A 20,579-nucleotide genomic window follows, 5' to 3' on the forward strand; every position below is an offset into this window, starting at 1 on the left:
ATACGATCAAGCCTAAAAAACAAAAAAGCAAGCTCCGGAATATGCCAAAAAACCCTTTAGAGCAAGAGCAAAAAAGTAGAAAGAAAACGCTGCGGACGACCACTTAAAGTCTCCCTATTGTTGTCATCGCCCATTGTCTTATCATCATTTGCAAATGCACCCAGCCAGCCTCGACCTGCATAAACCATCCCGCTCAAAGACCGCGCGCCCATATCCAATCCAGTTAACAATGAGTAGCAATAAAAATCCAACACCGGCTCAGTCAATGACGTGAGCAATTCGTTTCCACCACCCCATAGATCTTGACCCTCCATACCCCAAGAAGAACACCAACGACCGTTTGTGCCGAGAGAAAGGAAATCGTTCTATATGTTGTATCTTTTTGTCGAAGACTGCAAGAAGTCACCGCTTCTGTAACCCCGGAAGACGAAGCAAAACCATGCTAACACCCAAAAATGCACTCCAGCTATGCATACTCGGAACACCACCCCATCCACTATTAATGAAAAACACCGTTGATTATGAACAAAAGGTATCGATATCTTTCTTTCGCCCATCTGAAGCTCAGAAGATCGTAGAAGGTCTTTCGGATTTGTACAGAGAAACCGTTGTGGCCGTGCATCAGCCAGTCGGAAAGTCGAAGGTCGGTACCCAAAGCCCAAGGAAATCAGGCGCCTAGCAAGGATAATGATGAATGGGTTGAGAATGCAAAATAACAAAAGCGCATCGCAAAATGGAAATAGCCGGTATCGCTCATCCCAGAGTACAGGAGCGATTCCCAGCTTACCATCGACGACCAAGATTTTGTTGTTGTTGTGGGTGCATCCTGCTAGGCGATACCGATGACGGCGGGCTCGACATCCTTGTGCTTGGGTTGACGATCGGGATAGCGTTGCGCACCCGTGTCGGTGCTGGCTGATGCACCTTCATGTTTGATGGCTGGTAGCCTGACGGAACGTATGGATTCGACGCGGAGTTGAGGGGAAATGGCGCCGTGACTTGTTGTGCTTGTTGTGTTGGTGATGACTCGGGGGAGCCGCTTGACAGCGACGACCTATCGGAAACCGAGTGTATCGATTGCATCTGCGAAAACAGTATTGTCAGCCACGATCCCTAAGATGACTCCCATTGTCATGGGGTCCATGATGGTGGTGGCGGTTAAGACTCACATCGCTCTCCGTCAACAACCCGGGGCAGAACTCCATGTCATCATCCAAGTCAAAGGACCTTCCAGCCTCAAACTTCTGTCGAAAAGTTGTGATGGAAGCTGTGTCCGTCAGTTCCTTCATGCTGCGCACTCCCCTGAACTGCTTATGAGAGTTTTGGGATGTAGAGAGACGAGGAGCCCTACGGGAGCGGCCCGCGTGATTCTGAGTTGCTGGGTGCTGGTGAGCATTGTAGTGGTAGTAGGAGGACATTATCGGATCATGAAAACGTATGAATTGCAGTCGAGTCGCATGAAATGACGGAAACGTTTGATGGGCGCAGTAGCTGAGCGCTGAAGCTGACCGATTCGGTGTATTTTGTTGGGGGTGGAGCGAGAGGTCTTGGTGTGCGACGCAAAGGAAGCTAATGCAAAGAGTTTCGAAGAGTTTGCTTGAGGACGACGAGAGATATTAAGAGGCGAGAATTAGGAGAGTCAATTTGAAGATGATGATGTCGATAGTTTGTGTATATTCGGGGGATCGAGTTTTGAAACTTGAGAGAGAGGGGGGTGTGGTGGGATATAGATGATAGGTAGTGTACAGTAGTATGTATGTATGTATGTGTATGTAAGAGAGAAGGTCGGGGGGCGATGAGGTGAAGGGTGGTGGGTGGTGGGAAGGGAAGAAGGTTGGTGGTAAGTGGTAGGAGGGAGGGTTTGGGGGGTTGGGCGAGGGAGTTTGACTGTTGACGGGGGGGTTTTGCTTGGGGCTTACTGGGACAAATGGGACAAATGGGACTTTGCTGGGGCTCGATGGGACTTGAGAGGCGAGAAAAGGCCAGGAAGGGCCAGGGATGGGGCAGGGATGAGGCAGGAAGCGATAAGCGAGCGAATCAAAACGAATAAAAGGGAGGGGGTGTGAGAGGGTGTGAGGGGCGCGGTGTACTGCGATGCGCTGCGATGCGATGGCGACTACTGTACGGCGTGCCACAGACCAGGGAAGTGCAGGAGTTAGTAGCTACTTACAGTTAGAAGCCAAATTTCTGCGGTTGACTATCTTAGCGAGCCAATGATCTACCAATATGCACAGCCATTTGCCACCGAATTAGCACGGAGCGATACCGGAAACAGTCTAGGAAACCCTGGAACGGGCTGAGCGGCATGCGCCCACCCCATTTGGCAGGGCTACCGTAGATGGCTGTAACTGTGGTAGGTTGCCTCACGATGCAGGCACCACAATCATCATCGCAGGTATAGGTATACTGTACTATCTACGGAGCACGGTATGAACAACTGTATCATTTGGGGTTGGGATGGTCCTGTACTGTAGATAGATGGCTGGCGTGGGATGGGATGGCGTGGGGATGGTTGGGATAGTACTTCGGTATTGCCGCCAGTCCCAGCCTGCGCCCATTGTTCCAGAAGTCGTTTCCCCTCGTTTCCCCCCTACCCCCATACACACAAACTCCCCCGTCCCATACCGCCATTCAACGCCGTCCATACATTATCCTGCATCACAGTCTCTCTGTAGTATGAACTGTGTGTATGTGCTACTTGAGCGCGCGCTTCGTGCTTCCGTCTTACTCTAGTACAAGTGTTCGAGATGCCAGAGATTGAAGGATCCACCATTGGGTCTCCGTGCTCTAAAACACCCTACGGGCGTACATTCAGACTACTCGAGCACTCCGCGTAGAGTAAGGTTACTATCTGTAGCGCCAGACCAGTTGCAGTAACCCATCTCTGTATGCTTGTCCGCCTGTCGCCGTCATTTCCCCTCCCCCTCTCACCGTCAAGCGCGGCTAAGCCTCCCCCATGATAGATGATGGCTGGATTGGATGGCTGGGTAGGATGGATGGCCCGTTCGTCGACATGGGCATACAGTATGCAGATGTGCCAGCGCTACGGCAATTTCTACTCGCACGGGACTGGCGACAAACTAAGACTGGGCCAAGGTAAGGCACAGGTTTGTTGATCCTACCGCCCGCCGTACCGCCCTGCCACTGTCTTTGATCCAAATAAAGTGGTACTTCCTTCCGCTGGATGCTGCAGTATCAAGCAGAATCCCATCATCCCGCCAGCATCCAATTATAGCTTCTACCAAAACACCATGCGCCACTCAGGCTTCGTGGTTTGCATGTAAGGTATGTATGTGTATGTATGAATCCTGTAGGATCCTGTATATTCATGCACCATCAAGATTCTACTGGAAGTATCTATCTGGCAGCTAATCTAATTATGCTGGAACAGAAGGTTCTGCATTTGTTCTCCACATCGCCAGTTTGTCAACTGTTCACCGCCACTTTCCCCGCTTGGCAGGTTTGTGAGACTCGTAGATCCCGTGCCAGCCCCCTCTGAAACTATCATCATCGCCTGTCTTACTAGGCGCTTATAGGTTGGGGGTGCTGGGCTAAATGCGCTTTGGACAGCGAAGATGCATATCGAATATTCACCATTCGTTGCGTCTGCCGTACTCGCATATCATAGTACTGTGATGTTCATACCGTCTATTAATTCCTCAAGGCATGCGCTTTCTTCACTTGTCCAAGTTCCTGGCTTTGATGAACCTGTTGACTTGCTCCCGCGTACTCTTCTCGTTGTACTGCTCTTGGCATTCATAGAACGAAATCATCTCCTGGATCGAGTCGACCATGGCTTCGATGTCCACGGTGCTCTCCGACAACCAGACTGAGAATCTCTGTATCTTCGTCCGCGAGGTTGCGGGGCCTTTTTCCGTGCCCGAGATGCCTCTTGCTTGGGTTGCATGCTTCAACGCTGCCTGAGCAGCCACCCCCAGACCGTTGCCTCCATTACTCGGTGTAGGTGGAGCTCCCGAGTTGCCGTTTGTCTGGAGGACTAGTACTAGTAGAATGGCCGTCAATGCAAGGATATGCGGCGCATACAGCAATGGCAAATCCGTCATGTAGTGGTCGTTTATAACTGACCACGCCAAATTGGATTCTTCCTGGGTATCAAAGAACTCGTCCTGTAGCGCCAACAGACTCCGGTAGGGCTGGTGGATAATCATCTGAGAGTTCATTTCTGATATCAGGAAGAACTCGCACTCCCCCAGTTTTGATGTGTCGGAATTAAAGTAATCTGCGAATGGTATTAGCCCCAGCTTAGCTATCGTCTCGAGGGTGATATATATACCTGGCCATAGAGAGCGAGCCTCGCTCACGACCAACCGGATATGCTGCGGAGATTCCTCCATTTTGCAAGCCAGGTACACCGCGGTCGCTACCAGCAAGTATGGGTTCGTCCGCCGGATTTCGATCTTCGTGTAGAATCGCTTGATGTAGAGCTGGGCCGTGGCCATGGCTTGTTGTCTCACGGAAAGGCGCTTTCCAAGTCTCTTAACCTCTAAAACACAGATTGTTATTGCCATGAATCCCAACATCTCTCCAGGAGCACTCACGTTGGTTGAAGAAGATGCTGAGATGCCTCAGTGGAGGCAGCGGATACGTCTGGACGAGGTTCTTGTCCTCATCTTCCAGTTTCTGCCGAAGCCGGGCAAGCTCTTGTTTAGAGAACTGCCAGTGCTTTCGCTGTGTTGATTCCCAGTAGTTGGCCGCCATATTTCTCCTCTTGACGTATGCTATGCGGATGGATGATCACAAGTTCAAAAGCCTTGCTGAGCAACAGCAAGCAACTTGATGAACAAGAAGAAATGTCTTGTCTGTAGCCTCCAAGCTACTTACATGCGGACCGGCATTCGCGATGAAGCCGGCATATATGCGCTATAGATATTGAAAAGGCACCTACAGAACGTTGTGTCTCGCAGGGCGACCACACCCAGGGGAAGGAGGGGTCCTAGGGAACACAAAGTCGATAAATGGTAATTGTTTGCGGGGGCGTTAGTTATACATGAAGAACTGTGACGATGACAACCAACAAAGATCCGTGTGGTTGTTTGAGAAGTGCCACTGATTGTAACTCAATCACTTGGGTCTGAGAGTGACATAGAGGGGCGATTAGATTGGAGCCAGCAATCTGAACGGGAGCACCCAGCTCAGGTGAGATTGAGGCTCCGCAAACCCCGGCGATTATTTTCGTCGCTAGAGGTCATTACGGTAAGCTCCAGACCTTGGTTTGCGCTACGTCCACCCAACTCTGACGAAACAGCGAAGGGCTATTTCAATGACTTGTAATCCGAACACTGGGATAACTTTTACGCTCGCCCACGACGACCGAGGTTGCTAATCTGATTTCATACTTGGTCTCGCATCTCGATGATAGAGCTACTGTCTGCATACTGTCCACATGGACGGCCATGACTTGGAAGAATCTTGCGACCTCTGTCAACATGGAGCTGTTGGAGTCTCAGAACGAGAGGGATGCCCGTGTTGAGGATCTCTGGAGGCATCTCGACCCCAAGGAGACGGGGGAGATTGACCTGAAGGGCCTGCAAAGAGGCCTGAAGAAGTTGAACCACCGTCAGTTCCCGGATTGCCTCCCCGCGAAAGCTAAGCTAAACGAAACATAGCTCTCAAAAATGCAAACCATTTACTCGAGGATGTCATGAAGGCTGTGGATTCCAACGGGGATGGCAAGATTCAATACGAAGGTATGCGATGCGCTGGCACTGGAATGCTCCCAGATATCAAGAATGGCTGTGCTAACCCACATGCGACAGAGTTCCGAACCTTCGTAGAGGAAACCGAAAGCCAATTATATTCGTTATTCAAATCGATCGATAAAAATAACGACGGAAAGCTCGTAAAGGACGAATTAAAGGCCGCCTTCAAAGTCGCCGGCTTAACTGTACCACCAGCAAAGCTTGACGACTTTTTTGCGGGGGTTGATCGAGACAACTCGGGGGCGATAACGTTCGACGAATGGAGGTAAGCATAACAAGTTTCAAGTTGTCATATCCGTACGATGTGAGCGCGCAACAATATGTATATATCTTGGTTGAGTTCATCATATATGCCATGATGCTCACTTATTTCTTATTCACTTGGATTACCTCGGCTTTGTTAGCGCTAGATGGGGTGAACTCTAAAGTAGCAAGTGGCTATATAGCGTCAGACTTGATGAAATGGCGGCAGCTGACACTATGATTCAGGGACTTCCTCTTATTCCTACCGAATGACACACCAGGGCTTAAAGCAATCCTGTCATATTATTCTTCTACAGTTGCGATAAATGCGGAGGGAGATACACAGTTGAGAGATGAATACATCGACAGTTTAGGTACTGCACCAAGTTTCTTTTCAGTCCTCTTCGGCTCTATATCTAGCATAGCACGACGTCCCGGCCAGCCACGTGAAAGTTCAACACCATCACCAGAGCCACCAGCAGAATCGAACTTGGATCATCAACAACCACATTCGAGTCTACACTCAACCCCTCACACTCACAGCAGCGAAGAACAAGATACAGGTTATCTTGTGTCGCATCACTTCATGCCAGGTCAATTCCGACACGTCGAGCCAGACTTTACAGATGATATTGACGCTACTCCACGTCTGAGGAAAAGGAAACATTCACGAATGATGAGACTAACATTTCTTTTGCCTGATCCAGGCTATTTTGCTGCTGGTGGCATTGCAGGTGTTATATCACGTACGGCGACTGCGCCACTCGACCGACTGAAGGTCTATCTCATTGCGAACACCGGCAACGTTAAAGATACACTTTCGGCTGCAAAGAAGGGAGATGCCGTTAAGGCAGTCAGACATGTCGGGCGGCCGCTCATTGATGCTACGAAAGAGCTCTGGAAGGCCGGGGGGATGAGGAGTCTTTTCGCAGGTATGTTATCAGTATCCGAGGTGAGGTGATGTTGAGGTTAATCAACGCAGGTAATGGGCTCAATGTGATTAAAGTCATGCCCGAATCCGCCATCAAATTCGGCTCTTATGAAGGTGCAAAACGTGCACTTGCGTCGTTTGAAGGCCATGGAGATCCGCAAAATATTAATGGGGTTTCCAAATTCATCGCCGGTGGGATGGGTGGCATGGTTTCGCAGTAAGTTGATTGTACTCATTTGCTTTATTATTTTTACTGAGTGATTTTCAGACTTTGTGTATATCCCTTGGACACATTAAAATTCCGCATGCAGTGTAATGTGGAGGCACACGGCCTCCGAGGCAACGCTCTGATTGTCTCCACCGCCAAGCAAATGATCCGCGAAGGAGGGATGATGTCGGCATACCGCGGTCTCACCATGGGTCTCGTCGGAATGTTCCCCTACTCCGCCATAGATCTCGGGACCTTCGAGTTCCTCAAGTCATCGATTATTTCGTACAACGCCAAGAAGATGAATCTTCCCCTGGACCACCCAGATGTCTACCCGGGATCGTTCGCCACTGGTACTATCGGTGCTTTCTCTGGTGCTTTCGGTGCCTCCATCGTGTACCCCGTCAACCTTCTCCGCACTCGCCTTCAGGCCCAGGGAACCGTACTTCACCCCCAAACCTATACCGGTGTTGTCGACTGTGCCAGGAAAACCGTGGGGAAGGAAGGAGTCAGAGGCCTGTTCAAGGGCATTACCCCCAATCTTTTGAAAGTGGTGCCAGCAGTCAGCATCACTTACATGGTTTACGAGAACGCCAAGAAGGTCATGCACCTTCGTTAAGCTTCTTTATTGCAGGCAGTCCTCTTGTCTAAGCTGTGGGATTAAATTTTATAATTCTGCAGGACTGAGAAAGCGGGCTTGAATATTTCTGGGGAAACCCTCGTAGCGAGCGAAGGGATACCTCTTGCAGTTTATTAAGGCGGTTGAGTTTGAAGTTTGAAGGTGCGGAGGGAGATGTATGTGTGTAGCAAAGGGATGATACAAAGATACCGTTGGGGTAGCATTTAGCGGGGCGTTTGGGCTGGCGGTTGTGGTCTGGCGTTTTAGACAAAGTCTGGATAGTAGCAGCCTACGGGTTTTGCATTTGTGGAGAAATAGAGCCTGATGTATGGAGATGTGCGAGTGTATTTGTGAATGTACTTGTCGTTGGTGCTTGCCCTCCTTTTGTATGCCAGCAAGTTGCTGATTCGAGAGCCTCTCCACCCCTTATATTGTGCCATACTCAAAGAACAATCACATACGACCATAGACTCAAGAGAATTGGGCATCCCGTCCGCTCTGCCATACACAGGCTTGTAATTCAGTGGATAGATGCTCTCAATCGTGCCAATAGGCATAGTGTGGAATCTGAGCCCCTTGCCGCCTTAATGGGTGAAGCGAGGGTGAGGCGACGCACCGTTTTCGTGTCAATGTCGTGTCAGTCTCGCGTCAATTTCGTAATAGTATGCCTTGCTCTTATTTTCTGTGATCTACCATTTATGAGCCATAAATCTAAGCCACGTAAACTAAGCCCCAAAAAGTGCACATGCAGAGGTGCAACATTAAGACCACAAGTAGCTAAAGCGGGTGAGTCGTGTTCACCAAGCTCTTCGCCAAAGCGTCGCAATCGAGATTCCCAGTCGAGTTAACCATAATTGAATGCCCCGTTTTGTTGAGAGCGGGAAAATCAAGACCAGAATGTCAGATTAGTCTTATCCGCTCAAAAGCTAGGTGGGGTGCCGGGGGGGGATAAGATAGCACTCACGTATCGATTTCGCCATAAATTTTTATGCTATCAACGTCAGCTAGACTTAGAAAAGTCAGGTTGATGGCTGGCCCTCCCGTAGAGTTGAGAAGTAGGTCAAGGTTAATGTGTCTAAGCTTTAGCAAATTCAAGCTCGTGATCGAAGCCGCATCATCGATGGCCATGCTAATGGTGATATTAACAAGGTCGGGTAGATCGTTGATAGTAACATTAGTAGGTAATAGGAGGCTGTTGTCCCAATAGGTTCCACTATAGGTGCCTCTAATCCTAAGACCAGATAGCTTAGTTAAGCCGGGCACTTCTAGCGGCCCTGCGTAGTTATGAGACGTAATTAGGTGGCTTAAGTGTTTACGACAATCAGCGGGAACGGGCTCATTTGTGCCATCAATCATAAACCACCTTACACCGTGAAGCGTAGCATCACATTCGTAGGTAGTTTCTGCGCAGCGGACAAACAAGGCCACATCTTCTGTGACATCAAAGTAGAACTCCGCATCTGTAGTTTTAGAGATATTTTCCAAAGTAGGACCGACTCCGTATCTGTGTATCCGTAAATTAGTCAGGGAAACATCAAACTAGGGTAAACAAGAGGCACGTACTATAGGGAGCAATCGCGGCTGTAAGGCTCACGATAGACACGCCAACAAGATAGCGGCAGCACATCATCTTTCTGAAGCCGTAAGTCGCTCGCCCTCTAGAGGTGATATATTATTAGCTCACGCATGTTTTTGAGATTTGAACCCTTCTCTAGTTCTCCATAACGACATAACTCTTGCTAACTGCACCACGGGAGGCATTGGTAGATAATTTAGCTGCGCAGGTTTTATTGAGGCAATCATTAACAACCTGGCCGACGTCTTTAATTCTCCTGCAGTGGCACATATGACGGACGCGCTTACATCAGAAACTGCAGCCGAGCCTCATGACTCAAAGCTCGAAGAAAAGATGAAAGAGGGTTGCAGTGTCTTGTTGCCGCGGCACCTCGTTAGCAATCCAAAACAAGATTTGGCTAGTAATTAAGGGTAACTAACATCCTTAACGTCTCTTACAGCAAAAATTGAAACTTCGAGTGCGTATTCTATAGAGTGTTAACTGATGGCGCGTCGTGCAGCTATGGTACAAAACAAATACTGATTCTGGTGACTGTTATGAAGTCTGTCCCAAGATCATTTCATTCTATCTAGAGCACATATTCATTTTTCAATGTTGATTCATACCAATACCTAATAAAGTAGTTCGAATAAATTGAAACCTATAATCTCCTCGAATTCTCCTTCATTTCCCGCATTTCGGTTGCTTTGCTCGAGCTCATACCCTCGGACATTCAAATCCCCCAAAAATTGTCTCAAAGTCATACTCATTCCATCTAACTACCGGTTTCAGCCCCGCCCACCTCCACTCCCACCGCCCCTGGTCCCCCTCCACATCCTTAATCCACACCCTCCTGAAGTAAAACTCATTGGTTGCATGGCTATGTCCCCTCTGCTTCTCCACCTTATGGGTCTCATCTTCAAACCGCAGATGTCCCGCTCTCAACTGTTGTCTCGCAATCACAAAATCGTCATCGACTTTCTCCCACTCACACGCACCAAGGAGATGCTGCGTCTTCAGCAATGGATCACCGAGGAAACCCGGAGAGCTCATCATGGCGACGAACGATTCCGCTGCCATGGAGGGATACGACTCTCCCGAAACTTGGGTATAGTCGATCAACAAGACTGGCGCGAGGATGCGAGAGAGTCGGGCCCAGTCTTTGCTGTCATAACTGTCCGCCCAGTGGAAGAGGAGGGAGGAGAGGGCGAGGTGTTCTGTCGGCTTGCGTCAGCGAAAGGACAAATTGTCAAAAGATGGTGAGAGGGGAGGAGTAAATTGGAAAGAAAGGGAGACGGACCCTCGAAAGTGATCTGTTTCTTTCCTTTCTTGGAATCAATAGGTGAACTTATGGCGGACCCATTTGCAAAATTCAACCCCATCAAGCCACCAAGGCTGTTGCGTAAAAGTGATACAATAGTCAGAATCATGGTCTTGTTGTCTTACGGGGGGGTTTTTTTTGTCGTTGAAGATGTCAACTTTCTGGCTCAGGTTTTGATGTCCAGGGAATATATTTATATCCATCTCTAACCACTCTACCAAGAAAAGTAGAATGTAACGGAGTTCATGGACCGGACCTAGTGGAGAACACAGCCCCAGCTCCCACATCTCAATCCCAATGCCTAGTTGGCAAGTACCCCGATGCCTAATCCCACTGTGCCCCGAGGACCTTACATGTCGCCATCGGCCCACCAGTCTCATGTCCGGATCCGGTATAGGTGCATTGATATCAACAACGAAACAGCAGATAAAGTAGCCACCATATCGTATCTCGGATTTTCGTGTAGGCGCCCCCTGCTTCCTGGCACTTGTTGCTGAACGGGCACTTTCCAAACCAACGTTGTCCCTACGTGTCCCGGGCCATGATACTCATCCTGTTCCCTTGACCTTTTGTCATAATGATGCTACATCGACATCTCTGGCAGTTGTATCGATTCGGTCAATGAGGACTTGCTGCCTAAAGCGTCAATCCTTCGCTTCCTCACGTCATCTAATCCAAATCCTTAGTCACCGAGACATACTCCGTATTCATTCTGAGTCGGAACCTTGCTGGGAAGACGGGAATTTGTAGGATTTCTACGAAGGGATGTTTTCAATCATGAAGATCGTACATTCCAGATGCGGTCGCGCGGATCCGGCAGTACAAGCTTCAGACTATTGTGATTCTGGCTCGGAACATCAACGGCACTTATGGAATAATTCGGCTCTAGGATGCATCACGACCCTGAAGGCTCAACCACTCCCAAATGCGAACCTGTGACGTCTATATAGGGATGAGCTGTCAAGCTGTCATATTGCATGGGACGGGATCGTGGGCTAAAAGCGGGTTGTCGCCTAGTGGATTGCTTGAACCCGATTCTACCCCTGCTCACCAACGTTTCTCCGTGGCCCAATCACGCGCTTTCCCTGCTTTCTGGGAAAGCGCGTGATTGGGCCATTTGAACCACTTACTCCATAAATGATGGTTAGTTATTCGACGAATGTCAAGAAACAGCCCATCGGCAATCGATCGATGAAGATCTATAAATGGCTTATTGCTTGCTAAGGTGTGCCCGCTGCAGAGCGAAAGAAGTGACGTCAGGACGGTTCAGCGATAATCCTAAGAGTTGCGCGGCTGAGACTGGTGCAACCGACTATTGACGCCTTGGGCCCAACTGTGGATGGCGGCGCCGCGACGCAGCCGTCCACGGTCGGTTGAAACGGCCCCAGCTTCGGGCCGGGAATAGTCGGCGTGAGTCGGGCCTCGAGGTGTGGGCAGGACGATTGTAGGGGCATTACATGTCCCCTGTGCAGTTTCGTAGTACTTATATGAGTATACTCGGAGTATGTAGGTACGAGACTACATGGAACTCCTAGGGCTCGAAATACCATTTGCGTCTGCTTTGATTTCCGCACTTTCAAACGAATCTTTCAAATGCCGGCTGCTCCTTGTGCAGGTGCATGCTCACCGTGATATTGTAATATTGGCAAATGTCAGGGTGGACATAGTCGAAATTGTAACCATCGCTCAAGTTGTCAATTTACTCTATCCTTACGAGCTGCTACCCTCTCCTGTCTTTTTCTTGAATCTCGGAAACCACACCATCCTCAACATGATCTTTTGTACCTATTGCGGTAAAAGGTTCACGAGAAAGGAGCATTTGGAAAGGCATATACCAAGTCGTGCGTATCCTCGTTACATCTAGGCTGCTTAACATGCTGAGAAGTAGAAGATACAAATGTAAAACCTCACAGATGCAAATCGTGCCAACTTTCGTTCGCGAGAAGGTAAGTTCATATCACATCACTCATGAACGAATCGTTTTTGATGATTACGCAGAGATCTTCTGCAGCGCCATTACTCGACATACCATGAAATAGGAGATCCATCTCTCCTACTTCCAGCGTCTATTCAAACCGTTGCTGGACGAACATCCATCGCTTGCCTCAACTGTGCGAGTGCAAAGACTAGCTGTGACAAGCGTGTACCATGCGCAAGGTGTGCGGATAAATCGCTGCCATGTGAAGCAAGGTTTACGCGACGACCATCAACTCTGATGGTGAAAGCAATAGCCACGTCTGAAGCCTCCAAACAAGCTCCAGAATCAACGGAACCCAAACCACCACAGCATTCCGCTATCTCTACTCCACTAGAAAATAATGATATGGTTATTGACCCTCGTTTACATTCGGCTCCTGCGATGGAAATTGCATCACCTACGCCCCAAATATACAGCACTAGTACCTCCGGCGAGCCAGGGTCAACGAGAATTGGTGGCTTCGATGGCTTTGTGCAATACAACGACGGAATTGCGAGTCCTGTCTTGAATTATCAAGATCCGCTCACATGGGACGATTTATCCATGGATATGAACTTTTATGGTAATCTCACATCTGTGCCACCCGAAAACATGCATCCGGTGTATTCAGCTCAAGGCGACATCTCGTCGGGTTCTGACATAAGCTCTAGCTCAATACAATATCAACCATCGATATCACATACAAGCAGCTGCAGTATAAGTTCAGTTGGCGATGTCGACATGGGAAATGTGCCACCATCCAAGCGGGCCAAGCTGTCTCATCGTGCTGTTGCACCTGGAGTTCAAGAACCCCTGGCTACAGAGCAAGCTTGGCCATTAGCACGGTGTAATCCGCCCACATTCTCGGACTCCTGCTCACGTACGACTATTGTTCATCTTGAGAGACTGGGACAAATCTCTAAACATGAACGTGCTTGGGATTCCCTAGACTTGGAGCCTGACCTAGCTATGTCTGCATCAGATTTCATTAATGTCGAGCCTATTAACTCCGGCACCCGCGATACTCTTAATGCCAATACGCTAGGTTTTCTGTATCGCGCCTTGAAAACACGTCAGGGTGGTTTCACGAACAAATGCCAGAATGACCACTATCTCAGTCCAGCAAATTTCAGCTCTCGTCTTCTCCCACCAACGAATATGTTGGAGTATTTTCTCCTGAAATATACTCTTAATTTATCGAAATATTATTCGCTCGATGCTAGGGGAAGAATCGACCCTAACGAGCTCATCCACGGTAACCATACTTCTACTCTCCTCATCCTCCTCATGATCGGCCAAGGCGCTTCGATGTCAAGGTCAACAGAAGCTCGCTGTCTGTCAGCTGCTTTGACAGAAATCTGTAGGATATTGCTCTTTGATATCATTGAACAAGATATCGAGCTCAGCGCTGACCTGACTGTTCTGCGATGTGCGCTATTATTTACGATGCTCGGTTCGTGGAGTGGGGATAAATGGCATATGGATATTGCGATGGGACAGCGCGGAATGTATCTCACTATGCTGAAACGCGCTGGGATGTTGGATCCGCCAGATATTTCGGTGCCGAGGTTAGGTGGGAGTTCAAACGTGGATGCACAATGGCGCGCTTGGGTAGAGGCCGAAACTCGGAGTCGGTGAGGATCCTGCCTAGATCTCCTATCTACTTTCGGTGACTGACTGATACTTGACAGACTAGTATACGACTGGGTCCTGCTCGATCAAGAAATATCGCTTTTCCACGACATGTCAACCATCCTCTCCATCTCCGAGCTGCACGCACTCCTCCCTCACCCCAGCCCCTATTTATTCTCCGCTTCCTCCGTCCATGCCTGGTCGACGCTCCTCTCCTCATCCTCAACATCACATATCCGGACGTCCCTCCATGAACTCTTCCAAGACTTCCTCCACGACCATCTCCAGTATTCCGCGTCCCTTACGCCACTAACACTACGCCTCCTCCTCCACCCAATCCAAAGCCTTCTCTATGAAGTCCGGCAACTTCTAACTTGCTTCTCAGAGGTCCTCTCCACGCGGCGCTCCTCAACACGGACCCCCACCAAAGCTTCAACCCTCATACGTCTCGAAGAAGTCCAATCCCTACTGCAAAAATGGTACAACCTGCACCTTTCCCTTCCCCCCTCCGTTTCTGGGTCGGCCCACGACTCGACCAAAACTACAAATCTGATCCTATATCACCTGATCAGCCTTAACGCACACACCTCCTTCACATCCCTGGAGCGCCTTGCGCGCCGTGCTCCCGCCACGCTTGCCACAGCGAACCCACACTGGGATCTCAGCCTGGAGCACAAAAAGTGCATCTTTGACAGCTTCTCCGCGCTTTTCCATGCAGGGCAGATTCTGCGCCTGGTGACCCTCTTCGACTCCCTAGATCGCACGCCGCCGTGGGCCTCCCTCGCCGTCTACCGCGCCAGCCTGATCCTCTGGTTTGACGTCCTCGCTACGTCTGATCCGAGCTTCCAGCTGCGGACTGCGGAGGGTCCAATTGTGGTGATTAATGAGAGCATGGCCGATGATGCGGCGTTAATGTGCTGGCTATTGAAGAGGGAGGGGTTGCCGGTGCTAAGGGGCCGAGATGGCAGCATGTGCAAGTTGCAAAATCCAGAGGTGGTTTTGGAGGCTTGCATTAGGTTTGTGGGTGGGATGGATGAGGGAGGGAATCAGAGGGGAGGAAGGCTCGCAGATGGGATTGTGAGGAAATTACAGACGTTAAAGGGGAATTGGCATGGTGCTGGAGGCCTGCATGGCCCATAATATACGTGTTTTTCGATCAATCTTGCTTTTGTTTCTTGCGGGACGAAGAATTCATTTGTGGGGTTGAACGGAAGCCCCTGCATGACGTACATCTATATTTGGAGGGCGGATCTTCAGAAAGCTGATGACACAGAAACATTCGCAGCGTATGATTACTTTATGAGTCTACAAATCTATTAATCTCAACGATCATCCTTTCCCAACCCCACTTTTTCAATACTACCTATTTATCAATCACATTGCAATATGAGCCTCCCCACGTAAGCACATATTGAACTACAGGCCTACTGGTCCACTACGAAGGCTCTTGACTACGGATGAACAGACTACAGGTTCAATCTCTGCGTAGGTCATCGGTTTGCCCTCTCAGTCTCATGGAATCTATTCAATCAGAGCATGGTGGCTTGTTTTCCTCAATTTTTATACGTTCTCGAATTCGGCTGGTGGAAGAGCGCGGCTGAAAAATACGGCTTCTTGGGAGATTGAAATGTGTCCGATGGTTAGTATTTCTTGCATGCCGTATTGTACGAAGTCAATGAGAAGGTGTCACGCACGCCACGACATGAAGAGGTTACATTTCAGATCTAACATCACCTAATATACACAGGAATGCTTGCAGATATACAGAGAAAATGCGTTGGCTAAGTCTGCTTCTTGTCATCAATATATTTATCTAGAGGGACGGGTATTAGTTTCTGGATGAATACTAGGAATTGGTCCTGAGCAATACTACTGTATTTTCCTGTCGTTGACTCGGCTCTAAGATAGAACTATGACAGAGGGAAGCGAACGAAAGAAATTGCACGAAACTTCTACATTAACATCTTCACTTGTTAAATATTCAATGTTCTACTCCATCGCAGTCGAATTGTGTTCAAAGTTGGAAGATCACGTGCAACCGGACGAAGCACTTGTTCTCTCATCATGGCTGGTGGTCTTACATTCCCAGTTCATACACCAACTTACTTATGGCCTTATCTACCTAGCTCTTTCGCCGGATGTTTCCTATTCTCGGTCAACCGCCCTAGTAATCCGTTCTACGTCACTCACCACCAAGTCCCTCCCGGCCCGTCCAAGCCCGGAAGTCCGTCAGCAAGTCCGCTGGGGAAGTCCGCTGGGGAAGCCCGCTGGGGAAGTCCGTTGGGGAAGTCCTCTGCCTTCGGACAGCGGCTCTGCTGCACAACCTCCATCGTTAGCCCTCTCTGCTCCCAAAGAAGGACTGCGCGCAGCTCTATGGACTCCGGGAAAAGGGAACCGGACGAGTCAGTTTGGGGAAAGGGGAAGGCAAATGCTGTCATTAACGGATAAGGGAAGAGAGACTGTGCGGACTTCAAATGCGACGCACGAGACGGACGGAATAGGACGTTTTCGAAGCCGATGACATAAACACATCTGCTCAAGATGGTGATATATACCTCGACACTAGAAGATTACGCCTTCAAACCGAGTGACGAGTAATTCGAGACTTAAAGAGCTACTTTTCGCATATCATCCTTCCCCATTTATGCAACTTTAGGCCTCAACAGCGACATCTACAATACATCAAAACTTTCAAAATCATGGCCCCACCAGCAGCAGTTGACGAGATCGCCTCTAGCCTCGCTATGGGCGGTGATGTTGATCCCCAAGGTGCCACTACATTTTTTACCTCCCTTCCATTTGCTGGAAAAGTCGCCCTCATAACCGGTGCATCCCGTGGAATCGGCCGTGGCATGGCTCTCGAGCTCGCCCAGCGCGGCTGCTCCATTATCGCGAACTATGCGTCGTCCGCGACAGAAGCCAAGTCGCTCGTTAGTGAGATCCACAAGCTCGGAACTGGCGCCAAGGCCATTGCTCTGCGTGCCGATGTCTCTAAGCCTGATGAGATCTTCCAGCTCTTCGAGGACGGCATCGCCCACTTTGGCCACCTGGACTTCGTCATTTCAAACTCCGGCACTGAGGTTTGGAAAGATGAGCTCAAGGTCACCGAGCAGGACTTCGATCGAATTTTCGACCTGAACTGCCGTGGTCAGTTCTTCGTCGCCCAGCAAGGCATGAAGTATCTCCCACGCGGCGGCCGCATCATCCTCATGTCCTCGATTGCTGCCTCCATCTCGCATGTGCCTAACCACGCCTTATACGCAGGCTCAAAGGCAGCCGTGGAGGGGTTCACAAGGTGCTTCAGCATTGATTGCGGCCCGAAGGGTATAACCTGCAACGCGATTGCTCCGGGAGGCGTCAAGACCGACATGTTTCAGGGTAATGCATGGCATTATACACCTGGCGGAACACCGGATACGCCAATGAGCGAAATCGATGCGGGTATTGCAAAGAGCTCCCCATTGAATCGCGTTGGGTATCCAGCTGATATTGGCCGTGCCGTATCACTACTTGTGAGCCCAGAAAGCGAGTGGATTAATGGTAAGGGACCGCATTTTCACCCTTGTCGGTGATAATTTGTAGACGCATGCTAATCTTATCTCAGGCCAGGTCATCAGGCTGAGTGGAGGAGCCATTTAAATGGTGCATCAGTCGTTGCCCCCTGACTGTCGTGTCACGATATTGTATGGACGAGAAAATGTCGAACATTGCATACAGGTTTCTGCCTCAACCTCTACATGTAACTTGCACATCATAGATTGAATCTAAACCAAAGAGTTGCATGTTTGACTACCTCAACTGATATGCATAATTGAAGTTCGCGACTCATGCTCAGCTCTAATGACATTAGGTGACGGACTTGCCTTGGTCAAGATTTTGTCGAGATGTTTTGTCCAACTCCATAATCGTCCCGACTAAAATTTTCGCTTTGGGTTAGAGTAATTGGAGTGTGCGGTTTGGAAGTGAATAAAAGAATTAACCTGTTCTCGCTGCCATACCTTATCTAAACATTCAACTCGTTTCAGTTCCGAGATGGCAATGTTGTAAGTGTACTTTTTTAGGTTTATGCTCTAGCTAGATTCATGCCATGAGGTGTATAGATGAGACCTCATAGAGAAATAGTAACGATATAGTTCGAGTCCAAGTGACTCTTCCATTCAATTGAAGTGGGCTCACATTTGGAGGAAACAGTTTGCCATAGTTTGAGTATGTTAAACCGATATAGAAGACCATTAAACCCTAAAATGATTGATAACTTTTCGAAACCAATCGCAATTGAACTCTGATGATCCCGTCCTCTAAATTTATGCTTATGACACGCGCGTCATAAGCATTCATTGTCGCACATATTTAACATCCTTCCGTCGGCCAGAATATTGAATCGGCTATTCCAGACGTCATACGCTGTTTGCCCATTCTCAGTTCTTCATATGCGATGTTAAGGTTTTTTGATAAGTGACCCAACAAAGTAGAACAAATGCCAGCATCCCTATCCCTTTCATTGCGTCCGCAAACTTCGCGGAAACGCCCAAAGAGTTCTTCCAGTTTCCGGAGTTCGCGCCATAAAATTTCATTACTGAGCCAACGACCATCTTCGTTAGCAACGCGATAACTGCCGATAGGCATTTGTGAGTCTGCTCCAGTCGTACCACCGAACCCACCCTGCAACGCTACCTGGTAAAATGACAAGATTTTCTCCATTATGGTGGCAAGGAGCATGGTAGTGGTATTGGATCCCGATTTGGAAACACATTCTCTGCAAGCCAACATACTGGCACATCCTTCTACAGCTTTTCGATTGATGGTCAAGGCCATGTCAAACGCTGACGCTAATCGAGTGGTGCTGGAGTGATTGTGAAGAGCTTGAAGAGATTGAAGGCAGGTCGTAAAGCAGTTGCAGGATGGCGAGGATATCTTAGCATTGGTTCGGCAATCAGGTGGAGAGTTGGCATCGAGCGATGAATTTGGCGATGGAAGTTCTGCATTCGTGCGGGGATGGAATGGTAAATTTGACGACTGACTATCGGACCATGGCGAGATTAAATTCAGCTGTGGTACAGCACCTAAATATTTCGGGCAAGACATCATTGTCCCTTGATCGTTTTGGACGACCGGATTGTCAAACTCGATCTGCGATATTGGCGTCCAAGGGAGCGAGGGGTCAAACAACTCGGTAGTGCTAGGAGGCAGTCCCAAATCGTAAGCATCAAACAAAGCGTCGTTGCGATGGGATGCAGTTGTGTTTGCCGAAGATAATTGCTTTCTATTTCCATTCGCTGACCCTAATGAAATATTCTTTTTATCGGTAGCTATGGGCATAGCTTGAGAGTCAAACGCAAAGCGGGAATGCGCGGCCTCGTCGACGTTCGTATTTCGGTCGGCAACAGCACTGGTATTGATGTTGGAGTTGCTGATTCTCCTATCTGTACTTGGTTTGCCGGTCCTCAACGATGGACTGTATTTACAATCTGTTCCGCACGTGAGGCAGCGAGAACATATCGGCCTAGTTTTACTGCATTTAACCTTTGCGAAGAAGCATCCATCACAAGAAGCTCTGAACCTCTGAAGACGGGTCTTATTTGAAACTTTACTTGGTGACATCGTAGCTGGTATTCGTTTGAGAGTTATTGAAATGGAGATATAAAATATGGCACCCTATGGATGGCACGGTCGACGTTGGCTGGAGCTCCACTGATGAAAATGTTGTGTTAATTCGATGCCATTTAAGTCGAGTGAAGGTAAAGTGAAGGTAAAATGCTTCTGCAGCAACATATATCATTTCAGACAAGTTAGATGGCCATATGATAAACCTGTGATCTAGGAACAGTTATTTATATGACGTAAGTAGTGAACCGGCCAAAGAAGCGGAAGCGTCAAAATGACGCGTTAGTAGTTGCTGTCAACTAGTACCACATTCTTAAGGTTCTGTTCCAGTGCGCCGACCAATTGCACTGTCGCTCAGTGCAGCTACATCCTCTACATGAAGCTGCGCTGAGGCAGCTTCTATTTACGGTCGTCAGTATCAGCGAACAGATTGGATAAAACCTTCTCACGGTTCAAGAACAAAGTGATGGCCTACAACCCCCTCATGTTTCTCACATACGCGATAGTCCAGAGCGACCTAGCCCGGTTACGTCATTAGATACTTTCACCACGACCTCTTAAGCCACAACCTACCATAACTCTTCTTAGTGTTGAGGTCATTGATAATATCGCTTAGAGCCCTCTTTTGTCCATGGGTCTCTGTCGCCTTCCGAGCATACCTCGATATTCTCTATGTAAAATCCCGATCTAGAGCGTCTATTTCGTCGCTTTTAGCAATTTGTACGCATTCTGTGTTACTATTTTACGCTAGTATTAGCACGTACACCTACCTAGAACTGGTAGTGCATC

At 48.8% G+C, this 20,579-nt stretch overlaps 8 protein-coding genes across 8 annotated transcripts; 4 read left to right on the plus strand and 4 right to left on the minus strand.

Moving 5' to 3' along the window:
- Positions 1 to 783: 783 nt before the first annotated feature.
- VE01_07860 (uncharacterized protein) lies at positions 784 to 1,418 on the minus strand (the record flags this gene model as incomplete). The annotated part of the gene is made up of 2 exons (XM_018277291.1): positions 784 to 1,083; positions 1,170 to 1,418. 2 exons carry the CDS (start codon positions 1,416 to 1,418, stop codon positions 784 to 786), a joined length of 549 nt encoding a protein of 182 aa, XP_018127988.1.
- A 2,259-nt stretch (positions 1,419 to 3,677) lies between these two features.
- SSN8 (RNA polymerase II holoenzyme cyclin-like subunit) lies at positions 3,678 to 4,719 on the minus strand (the record flags this gene model as incomplete). Its single annotated transcript, XM_018277292.1, has 3 exons — positions 3,678 to 4,240; positions 4,295 to 4,504; positions 4,560 to 4,719. The coding sequence occupies 3 exons, from the start codon at positions 4,717 to 4,719 to the stop codon at positions 3,678 to 3,680; spliced, it is 933 nt and encodes a 310-aa protein (XP_018127989.1).
- Positions 4,720 to 5,161: 442 nt separating this feature from the next.
- On the plus strand, positions 5,162 to 8,185 carry VE01_07862 (uncharacterized protein). The gene is made up of 6 exons (XM_059463914.1): positions 5,162 to 5,577; positions 5,628 to 5,708; positions 5,778 to 5,985; positions 6,210 to 6,895; positions 6,946 to 7,111; positions 7,163 to 8,185. Exons 1-6 carry the CDS (start codon positions 5,415 to 5,417, stop codon positions 7,719 to 7,721), a joined length of 1,863 nt encoding a protein of 620 aa, XP_059319488.1. The 5' UTR covers positions 5,162 to 5,414; the 3' UTR covers positions 7,722 to 8,185.
- A 455-nt stretch (positions 8,186 to 8,640) lies between these two features.
- VE01_07863 (uncharacterized protein) lies at positions 8,641 to 11,588 on the minus strand (the record flags this gene model as incomplete). The annotated part of the gene is made up of 4 exons (XM_018277294.2): positions 10,577 to 11,588; positions 10,043 to 10,493; positions 8,686 to 9,225; positions 8,641 to 8,647 (listed from the first exon to the last, which is right to left on the minus strand). Exons 1-4 carry the CDS (start codon positions 10,704 to 10,706, stop codon positions 8,641 to 8,643), a joined length of 1,128 nt encoding a protein of 375 aa, XP_018127987.1. The 5' UTR covers positions 10,707 to 11,588.
- A 580-nt stretch (positions 11,589 to 12,168) lies between these two features.
- Positions 12,169 to 15,465, plus strand: VE01_07864 (uncharacterized protein). The gene is made up of 4 exons (XM_018277295.2): positions 12,169 to 12,438; positions 12,489 to 12,543; positions 12,596 to 14,188; positions 14,246 to 15,465. Exons 1-4 carry the CDS (start codon positions 12,369 to 12,371, stop codon positions 15,324 to 15,326), a joined length of 2,799 nt encoding a protein of 932 aa, XP_018127984.2. The 5' UTR covers positions 12,169 to 12,368; the 3' UTR covers positions 15,327 to 15,465.
- A 785-nt stretch (positions 15,466 to 16,250) lies between these two features.
- On the plus strand, positions 16,251 to 16,634 carry VE01_07865 (uncharacterized protein; the record flags this gene model as incomplete). The annotated part of the gene is made up of 1 exon (XM_018277296.1): positions 16,251 to 16,634. One exon carries the CDS (start codon positions 16,251 to 16,253, stop codon positions 16,632 to 16,634), a length of 384 nt encoding a protein of 127 aa, XP_018127985.1.
- A 251-nt stretch (positions 16,635 to 16,885) lies between these two features.
- VE01_07866 (uncharacterized protein) lies at positions 16,886 to 17,825 on the plus strand (the record flags this gene model as incomplete). Its single annotated transcript, XM_018277297.1, has 2 exons — positions 16,886 to 17,726; positions 17,791 to 17,825. 2 exons carry the CDS (start codon positions 16,886 to 16,888, stop codon positions 17,823 to 17,825), a joined length of 876 nt encoding a protein of 291 aa, XP_018127982.1.
- Positions 17,826 to 18,475: 650 nt separating this feature from the next.
- On the minus strand, positions 18,476 to 20,051 carry VE01_10810 (uncharacterized protein). The gene has a single exon (XM_059464260.1). It carries the CDS (start codon positions 19,785 to 19,787, stop codon positions 18,537 to 18,539), a length of 1,251 nt encoding a protein of 416 aa, XP_059320243.1. The 5' UTR covers positions 19,788 to 20,051; the 3' UTR covers positions 18,476 to 18,536.
- Between the last annotated feature and the right edge of the window lie 528 nt (positions 20,052 to 20,579).

This window comes from Pseudogymnoascus verrucosus (genome assembly GCF_001662655.1).
Source record: "Pseudogymnoascus verrucosus strain UAMH 10579 unplaced genomic scaffold scaffold_40, whole genome shotgun sequence".
NCBI lineage: Eukaryota > Fungi > Ascomycota > Leotiomycetes > Thelebolales > Thelebolaceae > Pseudogymnoascus > Pseudogymnoascus verrucosus.